This window comes from Stigmatopora argus, chromosome 21 (genome assembly GCF_051989625.1).
Source record: "Stigmatopora argus isolate UIUO_Sarg chromosome 21, RoL_Sarg_1.0, whole genome shotgun sequence".
Lineage (NCBI taxonomy): Eukaryota > Metazoa > Chordata > Actinopteri > Syngnathiformes > Syngnathidae > Stigmatopora > Stigmatopora argus.
In genome coordinates this window covers 8,207,773-8,224,372 of record NC_135407.1, presented here as the reverse complement: position 1 = coordinate 8,224,372, position 16,600 = coordinate 8,207,773, and the positions used below count along the sequence as shown (strand labels likewise).

The following is a 16,600-nucleotide window of genomic DNA, read 5'->3' as shown; positions in this document are numbered from 1 at the left end:
ATGGCAATGCACCTCTACATGCAAAGTGTAACTACTGTCAAACTAAACTTTGACAGAAGTAGTTTCAAAGGTCTAGCGATATCCCATTCAGCCAATATTTAACATCTTGGTCTTTGTTTTAATTCCAGAAAAGCACCCTCAAGTTGCAAGAGATTTCTTCCAAATACCTTTATTGTATCCATTATGATCAGTCACAGAGAAAGCTAAACATATCATTGATGTAGTAGCACACCACCATAGCTTATTTTCTGCCACATCTAAAATGATTCTCAGTAGATTCCAGTCTAGCCCTTGAATTCTGGCATATGAGCTCTGAATATTTTGGGTATGAGCCTAAAAATACTTTAAACGGGTACAAATTATTCATACACATTTCCCATGCTTTTTTTCCAGCATCCACTGATGAAACAGAGGATCCAAGATCATTAAACTCCAAGTTCCCATTTAGAAACATTTTGTACAGACAGTGAAGTTTATATTACTAATCATGCAGTGACAGGAACCGCAATCCAGCTGGCGCTTGCCAGTTTCTGAGCAAGTAGACAGAAAAGACAACAAAGAAGGAGAAGACAGAGAAGTTGGGGGCTCCAGCAGAACAAGGATGGAGCCCTCGGATGACTCACCCGTGGAGGATCCGTGGACGGTGTGGTTGCGCTGAGTAGCCTGAAACTGAGGCGACACCTGGCTACGGCTCTGGGACTGTTGGAGAATATTCAGGCACTCTCCCAGACAGCTAAGCGTAGCAGCTGACGTGGCTTTGAGCAGCAGCAAGTCCTGATCCAGACAGGAGAGTGGACCTTTAGTAGGCAATGAATCAATGGACTGGGCGAGGTTCTTTTGTTGGCCCTCGGCTTGGCACATCATCTGAAAGAGAAGAGTAACGCATTTTATTTTATACGGTACAGTGGTACCCCGACATACGAGTGCCCCGACATATGAGCAATTTGAGATGCGAGTAAAATTTTGGGCAAATATTTATCTTGAGATACGAGACAAATTTTGATATACGAGCAGACAGCGGACGCGAGAGGCTGCTCATAAGAACATCATGGGCACTGTCTCTCTCCCCGCAACTCTCTCGTGTAATGTCTCTGGTCGTAAATCCCTCGTGTAATGTTTCTGCGAGCACTGGGCGGAGCGTTGCATTTTTTCAGTGTTTTTCCCCCCCGTTAGTCAATGCGAATGGCGGAGCTATTGCTAATACGAGAGTTACGAGAGTATATACTACTTCTCGTTGGCAAGTGGTCGTGCCTTATCCTATTGTGAGGACATTTGTGTGCATCATTTTCGGAATATTTTGAAGGGGAGACAAAAGCAAACAACTCTCGATAGGTTGTATCTAAAAGTCAGGGTGGAGGCGGGGCAAATAGAGCCAACCCGGGAGAAGAAAGGTATCAAAAATTAAAACAAAATTAGAATTAAGTTTAGCGTAAAGTTAGATTAAACTTATTTTTGAGTGTGTCTGCATCATAATCCAAGTTAATTTAAATTTGTTTATGTTGTGTTACGGGCGCGTTGCCGTGCAAAAAGCCCCCTCTCTCTCGGTCCGTCATTCTCTCCACTCCGACTAATTTTAGTACCATTAAACACATTTTAGTACTATTAAACCACTAGTTAATTGTTAATAGATGGTGTATTAGAACAAATAAATGTTTTTTTCCAATCCAATATCCTGTTTTGGGTGTTTTTTCAGAGGGTTGGAACGAATGAATTTGTTTTTAGTTCATTTCTATGGGAAACGTTCTTTTGAGTTACGAGAAAATTGACATACGAGCACAGTCCCGGAACGCATTAAGCTCGTATCTTGAGGTACCACTGTAATGCTATTAGTACTGCCTTCTATAGTCTTCCACTAAAATTGATCTTGGAATTATTTGGCTCGGTATTTTATATATCTGGATAGTGTAGACGAAAAACGCGGAGCTAGCATAAAGGCGGTAACAGGATAAATAGCAGATCTTAATTCAAATTTTGAAGGCCATTTTGGATGAATATTACCCAACTGTCAGAAATGCCTGCGTCCAATGATTTTCTAATCTTTTAAAGTGTCACAATGACAAGGTACTTTGTTAAATTCCACCGCAGCATAAAAGCATCAGTCTTAAAAAGGGGGACTTCAACATTTTCTTTACGACAATGTACTGTATAACTCATCATTTTATGCCACGTCAAGATTCAGAAGTGTGCTGCAGTCTATCCCAGTTGTTAGGTTAAACCTGTTTTTTTTACATACTAATAGCCATATTAATAAAATAGGGTATCTCATCACATCTTTCTGTGCTAATGAAAACAGAGATCCATATCCAGACATAGATGTACGCAGTGGCGGGCCGTCAGGGCCTTCAAGGCCTTCTCTGCTGGCCTAAGAAATATCTGAATCATAAATCATATTTTGTCCACAATACTTATTAAATAATTCCAAATTGTCTGTTTAGAGGGCCATTTAGGTCCACCAACAACTAATCAGTCACTATTTTTCAGAGGTGTGCCGTTAGGGCCTTCAAGATCTTCTCTGCTGGCCTAAGAAATAGCTGATTCACAGACTGATGTTAATTATACTTTGTCCATGAATACTTATTAAATAATTCCAAATTGTCTGTTAGCTTCCTTTCATTGCTTTTCCCCCTGGTTGCACTGCTTCCAGATGTGTATTTTTATATTGAAGCATTTAACCAATCACATTTCAGCCATTATTTGTTGCCAGGGTCAGAAATCTGCCTCAAGGCCTTCACAATCAGTTCTGCAGGCTCTGCTGCATTAAACAAGTGTCGATAAGACTGTTGCTTTAATCAATCAGATTTCAAGTTGGCAACACCACAATACCTTGTCGCAGGCGTAGGGATACGTCATCGCTTTCACCAACTATGAGGCTAGTCATTAGCCAGAGCTACCAAACTGTATTTGGAGTGGGCTGCACAAGCAAATATATTTATATTTATTTATTATATATTGTTGTGTTGATTTAAAGCCATTTTCAAGACGGACTATGCCAGAAATACGACAGGACAGGCTCGACTTTCAGCATTAGCTTCGATGGCGAAAGAAAAGAAGGAAGAAAAAAAGGAGGATGGATATTGTATACAGTTAAAAAGGATTTTTGGTGAGTAAAATATGGCTATTTTCCTAAATAATATTTCAATTGTGGGCCTGGTTCTGATATCTGAAAAGCTCCAGTGTTTGTATTTAATCACTAAATACTGCTAGGAAGTGGATTTTACCCCATTTTAGTGCAATTTTTGCCGTTTCGCCAATGACGTCCATTGCTGTCTTTTCCCGGGAAAATCACCCCCTGGCCCGGTTGTAATGTCTGAAAAGCTCAAGTATTTGTATTTAATCATTAAATGCTGCTAGGAAGTGGATTTTACCAGTTGAAGGCGCTACGAGAAAATGCACGGACCGCCACTGGATGTACGTCAGAGGTGCCTAATACGTCCATCGCGAACGGGAGTCACAACATGTCTCCCCCTGTCCAAGTTTCCTACGAATATGTTAGGGCGCTTTCAGAATTTTCATCACTATATAAGCTGAGAAAGAGTAAATATTCAGTGCAACTTATCAGAGCAAAGAAATGGCCAAAAATATTCTCAATTGTGTTCCAGCAGGGTTTAATGTGCCAAAATACATCTTGTTTTTGTGTTTGCAAGGAAACCCTCATTTTATCTGTATTCATCGCTGCTATACTTTATGCTTGTTCCAAGAGCGTCACGTCAAATGTTCAAAGGGGGGCACAAAAAGTTGAAAAACCTTTCATGTGAGACTCCCCTGTGAGGAAATACGACTCAGTATGTAAATCCTACATGTATCAACTTTTTTTTGGGCATCACAAAAGTTCCTTGCTTCTTCTGGATAAGATTTTCACAGCACTAATGTATGCTGGTTGCTAATCTGGCCTTCATTAATATTTTATAGGTTCACATCTCACACCTTGTCTTCTGCACGCACTTGTCGAGCACATCGACAGTAGCACGAGAGCCACTTTTGAAGCAGTAAAAGCTGCATGATCATTTATCTGTACTATTTTCTTGTGTGAACAGAAAAGACTTTAAAATTCAACAATAATTTTTCAACAATGCATTTAAAAATGATGTTAAGATCATTTTCATTCTACACAGAAAGTCGCACCTGACTATAAGTCGCGGGATCTAACGAACAATGTGAAAAAAGTGTGATTTAATGTCTGTAAAATAAGGTGCAATATTCTTCTGAATGCACAATTTCAAAATTAAAGTAATGCTATCGGCTTTGGTTTGACAGATTTTTTTGCCAATCTATTGACAGCACGAAACCGTGTAAAAGGCTCATGACACATTTTGGTGCCGATGTGCTGTGAAAACTATCAATGCATTGAATGGAATGGAAATATGTAATATTGTACAGCAATTCTTTTGTACACATTGGACACCATTTAGCTTTTTTGCCGCTATTTAAAAAAATATATAATACAATTCTCGCTTCCATAAATAGCCTACTCCTAGTTATCTATCACCGACACAGCTGCTGTGTGAGTGCCTGCCTGCACCGCTGTTTGATGAGCTCACATTAGTCTGGTTGAGGGGAGAAGGACGTATGTTCGACTCCTGCTGTTACACGTTCAGTAGATGGACAAATGCACGCGTTCATGGATGGATGGACGGACTAATTGAAGGTGATTAAATAAGAAGGACCTGGTCTTTGGAAGATTCTGGTATTGTGGCAAACTAGAAATATATGGGAGCAAACAATTCATGCATTGTATATTTTTCCTTAGGTTATAACATATGGCTAATGAGAAAAGCTTTTGCCTGAAAACATATTTCGAACACTGCATTAACCTTAAGTGTTTTTTTTTTCATCTAGGTAAGTGATTCTTTTTTTTGGTACCCTACAAGCAGGTTGGGATTTCTGTGCTATCTATTTTGAATCATGCGGCAATTCTCAAAGTGTGACACTAGTACAGTATTTTCCGCACTATAAGGCGTGCGGGATTATAAGACCCAATAGTGGTGGTGGTGCTGGTAGTGTAGGTAGGGGATTGTGTTATACAGCCACTAGATGGAGCTGTGGTGGTAGTAGGAGGGGGTTATATATCCACTAGATCAAGGGTGTCAGACTCGGGTTGGTTCGCTGGCCGCGTTAACGTCAACTCGATTTCATGTGGGCCGGACAATTTTAGATATAATATTTAGATTTTTTTATATAAAGGAATTAAAAGAACTGGATTAAAAGCCCTGAATATTCAGTTTTTTTATAGATCTAAAACTGTTTATTTTAGCTTTTTTAATATATATTTTTATATTTTACAAAATGATTTTTGAACTAAAAACAGAAAGAAATGGATTAAAAAATGACAATTATTGATTTAAAAGGGGGAAAATCAGGAAATTTAATATACATCTATACTCTTCATTTTAATTTGATCCTAAAACAGAAAGTCGGCACTCATGATTTACTTTCCCGGGCCACACAAAATGATGCGGCGGGCCAGATTTGGCCCCCAGGCCGCCACTTTGACACATGTGCACTAGATGGTGCTGTAGTAGTAGTAGTGGGGGGTGTTATACAGCCCGTAGATGGAGCTGTAGTAGTAGGGGGGTTTGTGTTATACATTCACTAGATGGAGCCATAGTAGTAGTAATAGTAATAGTGGGTGTGTTATACATCAACTAGATGGAGCAGTGCTAAAGGGATTTTCATACAGTGATTAACCAATATTGAACCATATATAAGGCACATCGCATTATAAGGCACACTCCCGGCTTTTGAGAAAATTTAAGTCTTTTAGTTGCATCTTATAGTGCAGAAAATACGGCAGTACAAGTGGTATACAAGCTGATCACTAAAGTCTATTATCCTGTTATTTTTATTAGGAACAATTGTATTCCTGTTTCTCTTCATTCTAAAACTGCATGTTGCAGTAGCATACTTGAATGTAAAATGTTGTTCCCCGTAGTATAATAAGTGTGTGTAGTTTTTTTCCTGTAATTTATGACCAAAGGCCCAAATGTGGTTGTGTTGGCTTACTGCTTGGAAGGTTAAAAGTTGCTGGATGAATGTCCCGCTGACGAGAAAAATGGTGCAGAGATTCAGAGATGTGACGAGCCAAGAGTGAACCTTATAAATGGCCAGAAAATAAATGATCCATAAGACATAAGATAGATATGACAGTGTAAGTAGCCTCTTGCATCGTCAGCATCAACACCCTCTGGAAATGAGCACTACGATGTCATGACTCTATTGGGAATGAAGGAAAGATGACATATTGAGAAGTAGGAAGTGTAAATGACGGCAGCTACTGTAGGAATGAGGTCAAATGAATACAGAGCCAAACCGAAATGAATCACAAATCACAACAGGCCTTATTTTTTCCGTCTGACAAAGAAACAGAAGCACCAGAGGAGTGTTTGTTTTCGTTAATGAACACACCATCTGCTCATTATTCACTCAGACTGCAGCAGGTTTTTCCTGAATTGGGGGGAGCAGAGGTGGGAACGGATTCTCCATTCACTGACAGCGAGATGCTCTCTTTCTGTCAACAGAGTGAATCACTTGGATGAGATATTCTCAGCAGAACGACGCAGCCTCACTGTAGAGCATATCGGAATGGGGAATTGCATAACTTGAAAAATGGCTATAGAGGCATGGATTTCAGTCATACTAGGAAACTTTGAAAAGTTTAGTTACTTATTTTGCACTGCATTTGGGGTAGCATTATTTTTACTTACATTTCTTAAAGCTTTTAACTTTATGGGAACGGTTTAGGGACGGCCATTTTTGTTATTGCATAGTGCAAAGCAAGGTCTGTGAAGGCATGCTTGGCTGAATTACATGTGGCAGCAATTTTACCATTCACAAAAAGCCTGGACATCATCACACTTATTGTATTGTTTAGCCGATTCTTTTTTTTTACCCATGCACAATGACTTAAATGTTTATGCCAAAAGTGCTTTCTTTATTGCATCGAAATGTAGAGTTAACCATGAGTGTCAAACTCATTTATGTCTTCAAGATTAATTTAGAGGGCCATTTAGGTAAACCAACAACTAATCAGTTACTATTTTTATTGTCAATGAATCATTAACTCGACTGAAAATTGTCCAAATCCTCACATATTTTTTAAATTGGTCAAATGTTAAAGCTTTAAATCTTTTTTTCAATTGTTTTATGTCAAGAATTCGCATTTAGGCAGTTCGGCAGCCAAGTGGTTAGCACGTTGGCCTCACAGTTTTGGGGTTCTGGGTTCGAATCCAGGTCGGTCCACCTCTGTGGAGTTTGCATGTTCTCCCCGGATCTGTGCGGGTTTTCTCCGGGTACTGCGGTTTCCTTCCACCTTCCATAAACATGCATGGAAGGGGGTGATTGGACATTCTAAATTGCTCCCATCTCCTTCTGCCTTGGAATCGACTGGTCACCGATTCAGGGTGTCCCCCGCCTCTAGCCTGAGGTCACCTGGGATAGGCTCCAGCACCCCCCGCAACCCTTATGGCCCTTATGGGGATAAGCAGTTCAGAAAATGAATGAATTAATTCTCATTTACATTTTTAAACCAAAACAAGGGAGAAAAACTCACTAAATATTTTTTTTTACAATTTTATGTTTTATCAAAACAAAAAGCTACAAATATTGTGCCATTTTTAGATGTTTCATTATTCAATACTGTTTTAAAAGGTGAAAAAAAAGTTCATTCTCTAATTTCTGTTGTCTTTGATATAACGTTAAGGGCTACAGAAATTTAGTTTCAGCATAAAATCTATGCACGTAATAATACTGGCCAAACCTGTGGTATAAACAGTAGGCTGAGTCCCAAGCAGTGGTGGGCCGTCAGGGCCTTCACGGCCTTCTCTGCTGGCCTAAGAAATATCTGAATCATATATTATATTTTGTCCATCACTAATTCCCAATTGTCTGTTACCTTCCTTTCATTGCTTTTCCACCTGGTTGCACTGCTTCCAGATGTGTGTTTTCATATTGAAGCATTTAACCAATCACATTTCAGCCATTATTTGTTGCCAGGGTCAGAAATCTGCCTCAAGGCCTTCACAATCAGTTCTGCGAGCTCTGGCGCTTTAAACAAGCATCAATAAGACTGTTGCTTTAACCAATCAGATTTCGAGTTGGCAACACCACAATGCATTGTCGCAGGCGTAGGGATAAGTCATTGCCTTGTCGCAGGCGTAGGGATACGTCATCGCTTTCACCAACTTTGAGGCTAGTCTTTAGCCAGAGCTACCAAACTGTATTTGGAGCGGGTTGCACAAGCAAATATATTGTTGTGTTGATTTAAAGCCATTTTCAAGACGGACTATGCAAGAAATACGACAGGACAGTCTCGACTTTCAGCATCAGCTTCAATAGCGATAGAAAAGAAGGAAGAAAGAAAAGAGGATGGATATTGTGTACAGTTAAAAAGGATTTTTGGTGAGTAAAATATGGCTATATTCTTAAATAATCTTTCAATGTGGGCCAAGTTCTGATATCTGAAAAGCTCCAGTGTTTGTATTTAAGCTTCAGTGTTTGTATTTAATCACTAAATGCTGCTAGGAAGTGGATTTTACCCCATTTTAGAGCAATTTTTGCCGTTTCGCGTATGGACGTATTGACGTTCATCACTGTCTTTTTCCCGGGGAAATGATACTCCGGTCCCGGTTCTGATGTCTAAAAAGCTCCAGTATTTGTATTTAATCAATAAATGCTGTTTTCGGCTGGATTTTACCCCATTTTCGGGAAATGTTTGCCAATACGCCATTGACGTTTATCGCTGTCACCCCCCAGCCCGGTTGTAATGTCTGAAAATCTCCAGTATTTGTATTTCATCATTAAATGCTGCTAGGAAGTGGATTTTACCCGTTGAAGGCGCTACGAGAAAATTCACGGACCGCCACTGGTCCCAAGTCTAGATGAAGGCAGAAAGAATGAGTTGATTGGTACCTGTATAGGCCTGGATAGATGGAAAGAACATTTTGAGGAGTTGATGAATGTGGGAAATGGGAGACGAAAGTGTGCAGGCGCCAGTTGTGGAAGTAAGGCACGGGAGAGCTTTGAATTAAAGAGGAAGAAAAATAGAAAGGCAGTTACTGCTGAAGACTATTCAGAAGGATCTTTATAGAACGTTAGCTCAAGTTCCACTCTGAGAAGGAGAGGTATGATCTCAAATGGTACCCAAAGATTTTGAAGGATTTCCAAAGATAAGATTCCAAGTCCCACGAACCAATAAAAGCCATGTTTGTTAGAAACCATGTTACTATGGTAAATTGGTCCAAATTCAGACTAGTTACACTATGCCATTGATATGTGGGGCAGCCACTTGAAAGACCCTTTGTCTGAAGGTGCCTGTGGTGCAAATTGGCTGTTTCTTTTCTATCTGTCTGCTCCAGCTTATCACCACCTAGTGTGGCCTGAATGAATAATGCATGTAGTTGAAAAATGCTGTCTAAACCGAAAAAGAAATTCAAAAATCAATTTTAAATAAGTCACCTTGATCGCTTTTAATCCTTTGCTCTTTTCACTCAGAAAATGGTGTCGGTCATCACAAGCCATTTTTCATTTTGAACTTGAGGGGACATGTAATATTTTTGTCACTCACCTCTTTGACCTCCAGCAGCCGCCCTGGGTATTGACTCTTGGCCCGCCGCGCTGCAGCCGGTGACTTGTGGTGAGTTATTTTGACAATGTTACTTGGCGAAGATGTGTGGGCTAATTGCCGCTGAGAAGTCGGAGATGAAGATGGCGTGAGGTGTGGGAGGAGAGAGAAGCTACGGTTGCGACCAGAGGATGAAGAGCCCTAAGGAAAGCAAGTTTAAAAGAGAATATGAACAATTGAAAATGTATCATTATTTTGTGTCATTGTAATATTAGTGTAGCTATCAAGACAAACTTGTTTGAAATCATTTTCCATTTACATCAGTGAGTTAGATACTACAAAAAGTGGTAATATTCATCCATGAAGGTCATTTTAAGTTCATCCTAAAATGTTCACACCTTTGAACGTTTCGTACATTAGTGGCTTTAATAGTATTAAATAAAAATAACGTTTTTACTCGCATATAAGCCGCCTCCGTGTATAACCCTTAAAATTGTTGAATTTTACAATTTCTCGCGTATAAGCCGCCCCCTAATTCACAATTTTCACCTCCATATTTATGGTTTTAATAGGGAGTACAATTGCGTTACATTGAAGGACAAATCTTAGGAAAAATCATCGCTTTCTCGTCTTTCTCTCCCCTCTCTCTAATTTTAGTACTATTAAACACATTTTAGTACTATTAAACCACTAGTTATTTGTTAATAGATGGCAAATTAGAACAAATAAAAATGTTTTTTCCAATCCAATATCCTGTTTTGGGCATTTTTTCAGAGGGTTGGAACGAATGAATTTGTTTTTAGTACATTTCTATGGGAAACGTTCGTTTAAGTTATGAGAAAATCGACATACGAGCTCAGTCCCGGAACGCATTAAGCTCGTATCTCGAGGTACCACTGGAATGCTATTAGTACCGCCTTCTATAGTCTTCCACTAAAATTAAATACTACAAAAAGTGGTAATATTCATCCATGGTCATTTTAAGTTCATCCTAAAATGTTCACACCTTTGAAGTATTAAATAAAAGTACCGTTTTTACTCGCATATAAGCCGCCTCCCGTGTATAACCCTTAAAATTGCCTTAAAATTGTTGAATTTTACAATTTCTCGCGTATAAGCCGCTCCCTGGTTCACAATTTTCACCTCCATATTTATGGTTTTAATAAGGAGTACAAATGTGTTACTTTGAAGGGAAAATCATGGGAAAACTCATCGCAGGTGGTATTTCTCAGATACTGTATGAATCAAAAGCACATGATTAGGGTCAATATCATAAGTTAATATGCTTGTCTTTGTAAATGCAAAATATCAAATTATTCAATTTGAAAAAAGAAATAAGTCTATCTTGATGAGAACTTGATGCTTTTTAATGAATTACAATTTTCTTACCAGAAGTTTAAGATGTTGTGGTGGCCTTATTGCTTCTAATGTCGAAGTATCTCGATTTTTTTCAATGGTTCATATTACTGCAATAGTTGTCACTTTTGAACTTTTTGTCACCTTGCAGTTTCGTGCATGTCGTCTTTTTATGCGCATATAAGCCGTACCCTTGATTTGGTCATCATTTTTTTTGTCCGACAAATGCGGCTTATATGCGAGTAAATACGGTACGTTTAGTACTCTTGGTTTTCTTGGCTAAATAAGTATGTATCATGTAGTTGTACACACAAATGATATCCTAAAACAAAAAAGGAAACACAGTCAGACTAATCAGGAAAGCAAGACACAGCTTTAAGAGCCAAGCGGCCAGACAGCTGATTGGCTAAGACACAGGTGCAAGCATGCAGAACTGATGCCTTTTGTGTAAGATGGCACTAATTGATGTGTAGGGTAAGTATTTTCAATCATTTTGACATAAACCAGAGCAAATTAAACCAAACAGAATGCTCAATTTATCTCAGAGAAAATATCTAAAAGGTTTGAATCGTGAGTTTGAAGACAAAATATTCTTCAAAGTGATCTGTCCTTGAGTTGAGGTTTATACTTTCCTTATCGGTAATCTCAGCAAAAACACACAGTTAAGTCAAACGAGTTATCCTCGCACGCCTGTCTTTCTTTTCCATTAGTTTACAGGGAAAGCAGGGCAACAGAGATGATCTTCCGAGATAAAAGGTTCTAGTTACATTGGCGAAAACAAAATATTGGACACTGGCAGTGAAAAAGCTAGTTGATTCCGCAATAACTAGGAACTGAAACAGGTTATTAACGGGCTTTAATTCTATGCTATGTGCTTTGTAGTATTTTATTTATATGTTTTGATGCACTCCAATTCTCTGTATAATCTCTGATGCATTAAATTCCTGAATAGAGAGATTTTTATCATATTGGTTTCTTCGTGATCTTCAGGGGCAGGACCTAATCAGCTTACAAGAGAGAACACTGTTTCATTGTGCAAAGCGGCAGCCACATGCTCTTTGTAAGCAGAGAAGGAACAGAATTAAGAATTAAGGTTTTATCCTCTGTACGTGAAACAAGCATTTCATGAACCTGAAATTTATAGACGAAGAATAGTTGAGGAGGCAAGGGAAACAACCAAAAGAAGCAGGGGGAAAAAGGGGTACAGTAATACCTTGTTTATCGCAATTAATAGGTTCCAAGACGGCAGGTCTTAAAATAGGTGAGGAACCGTAGTGTAGGGACAGAGTTTATGGTGTATCTTTAATATTATTGAGACTGTACCATTATTTAACTCCCTGAGGTAGACACTGGCCCCCAGTGGCCAGTGAAATACTCTCCAATTGTGAATTGCCCCCCTCCCCATTTCCTGTTTGTATTATTGTTTCTACACTACTTTTCATTTATATTTGGCGGATCCAAGCTCCGATGTGGTGATTCTGTAATAGTCGATCTGCAAAGTTGCGAGGTTTTACTGTTTATTGATTTCCAAAGATAATACATATAGTATAAGAACTTTTGTTTGAATAATAAACTGATCAGTAGATCACTAGTACTCACAGAACTATTCAATTAAACCTTTTGCATTTGCATTACCAGTAGACAATCGCAGGGCTTTAGAGTAACAAGCACGTGTGCTACAGCACACAACAGGCTGTGTGTGCATGTCTTACAGACCCAAATTTCGATAGAATAATTCGCCCTAGATACGATCAAAATTTCGAGACGCGAGAAAGCCAGGTGGCCATGTCAGGAGAGGCTGTTTATCATTGTAGCGCACTGTCTTTTTTGCCACATCTCTTTCGTGTATAACAGATATCTGCGAGCACTGAACGATTTATTCAGACGAGTTTCCGCTAGACATGGACCAGAAAACGCACAACGCGCATGCGCGGGCAAAAAGAGGGCTTTCTGGGTAATGAAGTATACTCGTGCACCCAACACTGATAGCCAATGGCACCCTTTCTCAGAATAAAACTTCATTACCCACAATCAATACGTGGGTAAGCTCAGCTGTTGCATTTCCTGTTATTCCTTCCTTAGCCTATTAGCTCCCGCAATCGCTCATTCAAGACTACTTCTCGTTGGCAAGTGGTCATGCGTTATCCTATTGTGAGGACATGTGTGCATCATTTTCGGAATATTTTGAAGGGAATATAACAGCAAACAGCCCATCGATAGCGAACGTGAGGGTGGAGGCATGGCAAACAGCTAACCCAACCAGAACGAAGGTTAAAAAAAAATTAAAACAAAATTAGAATTCAGTTTTGTGTAAAGTTACATTAAACGTATGTTTGAGTGTGTCTGTATATATTAATCCAAGTTAATTTAAATTTGTTTGTTCGTTTACAAGTGCGTTGTTGGCATGGATAAAAAAAAACCGAACACCCCCCGCCTCCGTGTATGTTGCGGTCTCTACCTTCCGCGAAATGCGTCTAATTTTACTTCTATTAAACACATTTTATTACTATTAAACCACTAGTTATGTGTTACTTTGTTAATAGATGGCAAATTGGAAGAAATAAAACTTTTTCCAATCCAATATCCTGTTTTTGGTGTTTTTTCAGAGGGTTGGAACAAATTAATTTGTTTTTAGTTCATTTCAATGGGAAATGTCCGCTCTAGTTACGAAAAGCTCGGAAAGCTTACGGATTAAGATCCTATGTCCAGGTACCACTGTACTACAAAGCTACCATGTTTCAAAACGATCAGTTTACATATGACGGAGTAGATCTTCAAAGTTATTGTCCACAAGAACTACTTGAGTGGAAATTTGACAGGCCTTCACACTGTAAAAATTGTGTTATCAACTCTTGGTACCTATATTGCGTTTGCATTGATCATCACAAAATGAATGGCATTCAATTTTTTTAGGCTAAACTTTCCTTTGCTTTTTATTCTAACTGTGCGGACAAGAACGGTTTTAAGCGTTTTAACAGCATGTTACTATAAATGTCTGTTGTGATCGATTAAGCACTTATTGGAGTGTGATAGCAAAGAAGGATTACGAGACAATTAATTGACTGAGTGTTTACCTGGAAAGATTGTGATTTAATTAATCACACATGGCAACAAACTGAATATGAATTAATAAACTCCAGTGCACCTACTCAGTGGTGGAAAAGATTGGCTTAGCAGAATAGTAACTTCAGTACACTGAGTTCGGAATTTTCTTCATGCGTAGTGACAAGTTTAAAGTTTCTTTTGGACAGATGACACATAACCAGAGCTTTCTGCCAAGTCATGTCAGCTTCACTGGTGTGAAAAATAAGCATACAGGAGAACACTGTGTTCACTGTAAAAACACGGAACCGTCAGTGAGGAACTGTGCCTGCTTAAGTGTCTGGTAACTTTTAGTTACTGGATTTGTATAAGCTATAATGAAATCCTAACACTAGTATCAAAGCATTTTAACTAAGCATGTCCTGATAATGACTTTTTTGACTTCAGATTTTCTCAAGATGCTTTGACGATACCGATCTGATGCCAAAGCGATGGCCACATGTTTAGACCTGTAAAAATACTGCAAAATATAATGTAACCGGTAAATGATAAATAATACATGACGACCCCCTGCTTGTTAGTTTCTAAAGAGATGTAGCCCCACTAAGCGGACATGTTTGCCTAGTGGTTTGATTTATAGCAGCCAAAAAGCACTATAGTACTGAAAACACACTTGACTACTGGATTGGATCTGATCTTGTGATCAAATCCGTTCTCAAAAAAATGGTCGTATCGGGCGCAGATAGAATATCAGATCAAGACATCACAAAGTTGAATGAAAAATGAGATTCCCCATGTTAGAAAACATGGGTTCAACCCAGTTTCAAAAATTAGCAAGTAAAAAAAAAGGCATTTAATTGAATGTCTTTCTTCCAAACATAACATCTTGTTATTGTTCCAGTACATTTGACTTGGGGGCAAGACAATTCCAAAGATGTCAAGTCCTATTTTACTTGTGCTCGACTTTGCTGTCAATTAAATCTGGGCAAACCAATCCAGACAAGAGCGTGGGCCTAAGGTACAATGGTCAGTTGTCACATTTTAGACCACAGGATACATTTACCTCCTCGTGAGATACCCTATTTTCACGACTATAAGGCGAACATAAAACTCTTACATTTTCTCCAAACTAGACAGGGGGCCTTATAATCTAGTGCGCTTTATATATGGACCAATACTAAAATTGTTATCACGATAAAATAAAATAAATCAGTCGATAGGGTAGAACATCCTCTACAGCCCTCACAACTACGGCAAGCAGCCCCCGACTCTACTATTTTCCCTGTAGAAAAAGTACTGCGCAGTGACTGCTGGGATATGTAGTTCTTTTGTCAATACACCCAATGGATACATCGACATCAACACAGCTTTACGAAGCATGGAAAGCAGTGTTGGAATAGTTGCGCTAGCTACTAGCTAGCTACTATTTGCGAATGGATTGTGGCCGCCTGGACGAACGTATAAAACTCAGCGTTTTCGATGACTCATTTGGACAATTGTTCAATTCGGACACAGAAAATGAGGACTTTGATGGATTTGTGGGTGATGATGGCGTGAGTACATTGTAAAATGGATAAATAAAGTACAACCAAACTCAGTTTAGCTTCCGTTGCCTTTTTAAAAACGTGTTTTAGCGTGTGGGTGTAGCGTGTACGTTTAAGCTGGTGTATGTTTTGCCATGGCTGGCTGCGTCTATACAAACGGTGCGTCCTTTGTGTGTGTAAAATACAGAAATAGCACTCATTGTCACTGCGGCTAAAAAATACGATGCGGCGCATAGTCGTGAAAATACGGTACTCAACGAGTACACTGGCAAAGCTGCATAGACATTCTACCTTTGGAATGTTCACCAATGCTGTTTGGAAAAAATATCCCAACAAAATCAAAGCAAAAAAAAGTGTTTGTAATTTTATTAAAGAATGCCATTGCAGTGCAACACACTGATTTTCAGTACTAAATTATTCAAACTTAACAAGGGTGATGCAGGGAAAGTCAAAGAATGCCTGTGTTTGTTTTTTAAAGCCAGCAAAATGTCAACAGCACTAAGACCACACTTGCTGTCAGAAGGAGAGCACATGACATCAACAGGGATCTCAACTTGGGATTTATTTATTTATTTATTTTAGAGAGAGACTTTCTGTATCTGTTCATGTATGCGCTTGTGCAGGGGTGCACACGCCCGTGTTTCTACCGTTTCATCTAGGATTTTTTTCAAGTAGCAGGGTAAGAAAATACATTTAAATAGAATAAAGTGTCTTTATTTCATAAAAAAATAGAAATTTCAATGCTTTTATGAAGTATAATTTATTATTATTTATTCTCTTAAAAATTCACCATCCTTCAAGAGTAACAACTCAACACACACGAGACATGATCAAGGAAAAGAAGAGCTACATATCTTTAAAAAACTGCCTGTGCATGTATATTAGAAGTGACTCACCAGCACATCTTGTCCTCCCCCCACTTCTTCTGTGCTCAGGTGCTCATCAGAGCCCTTCAACTTTCTTCCCTAATAACCACACAGAGAAAAATAAACATTTTTGATTGCAGAAAGTAGAGGATAATGGATTGCTATTTCACATACAAGATACACTTTTGTTAAAATTCCACTACATACCCAAATACAGTGGTACCTTGACATACGAG

General features: G+C 38.8%; 1 protein-coding gene across 1 annotated transcript in view; it reads right to left on the bottom strand.

Annotated features, from left to right (window-relative positions):
- The window catches only part of LOC144066797 (oxysterol-binding protein-related protein 10-like), a 53,037-nt gene that overhangs the window by 17,901 nt on the left and 18,536 nt on the right, over positions 1–16,600 (bottom strand). Inside the window, exons 4-6 of the mRNA XM_077590134.1 lie at positions 16,395–16,463; positions 9,560–9,757; positions 624–864 (exon numbers count right to left, since the gene is read on the bottom strand). Coding sequence (XP_077446260.1) covers positions 624–864; positions 9,560–9,757; positions 16,395–16,463 — 508 coding nt within the window. The remainder of the gene's footprint in view (positions 1–623; positions 865–9,559; positions 9,758–16,394; positions 16,464–16,600) is intronic.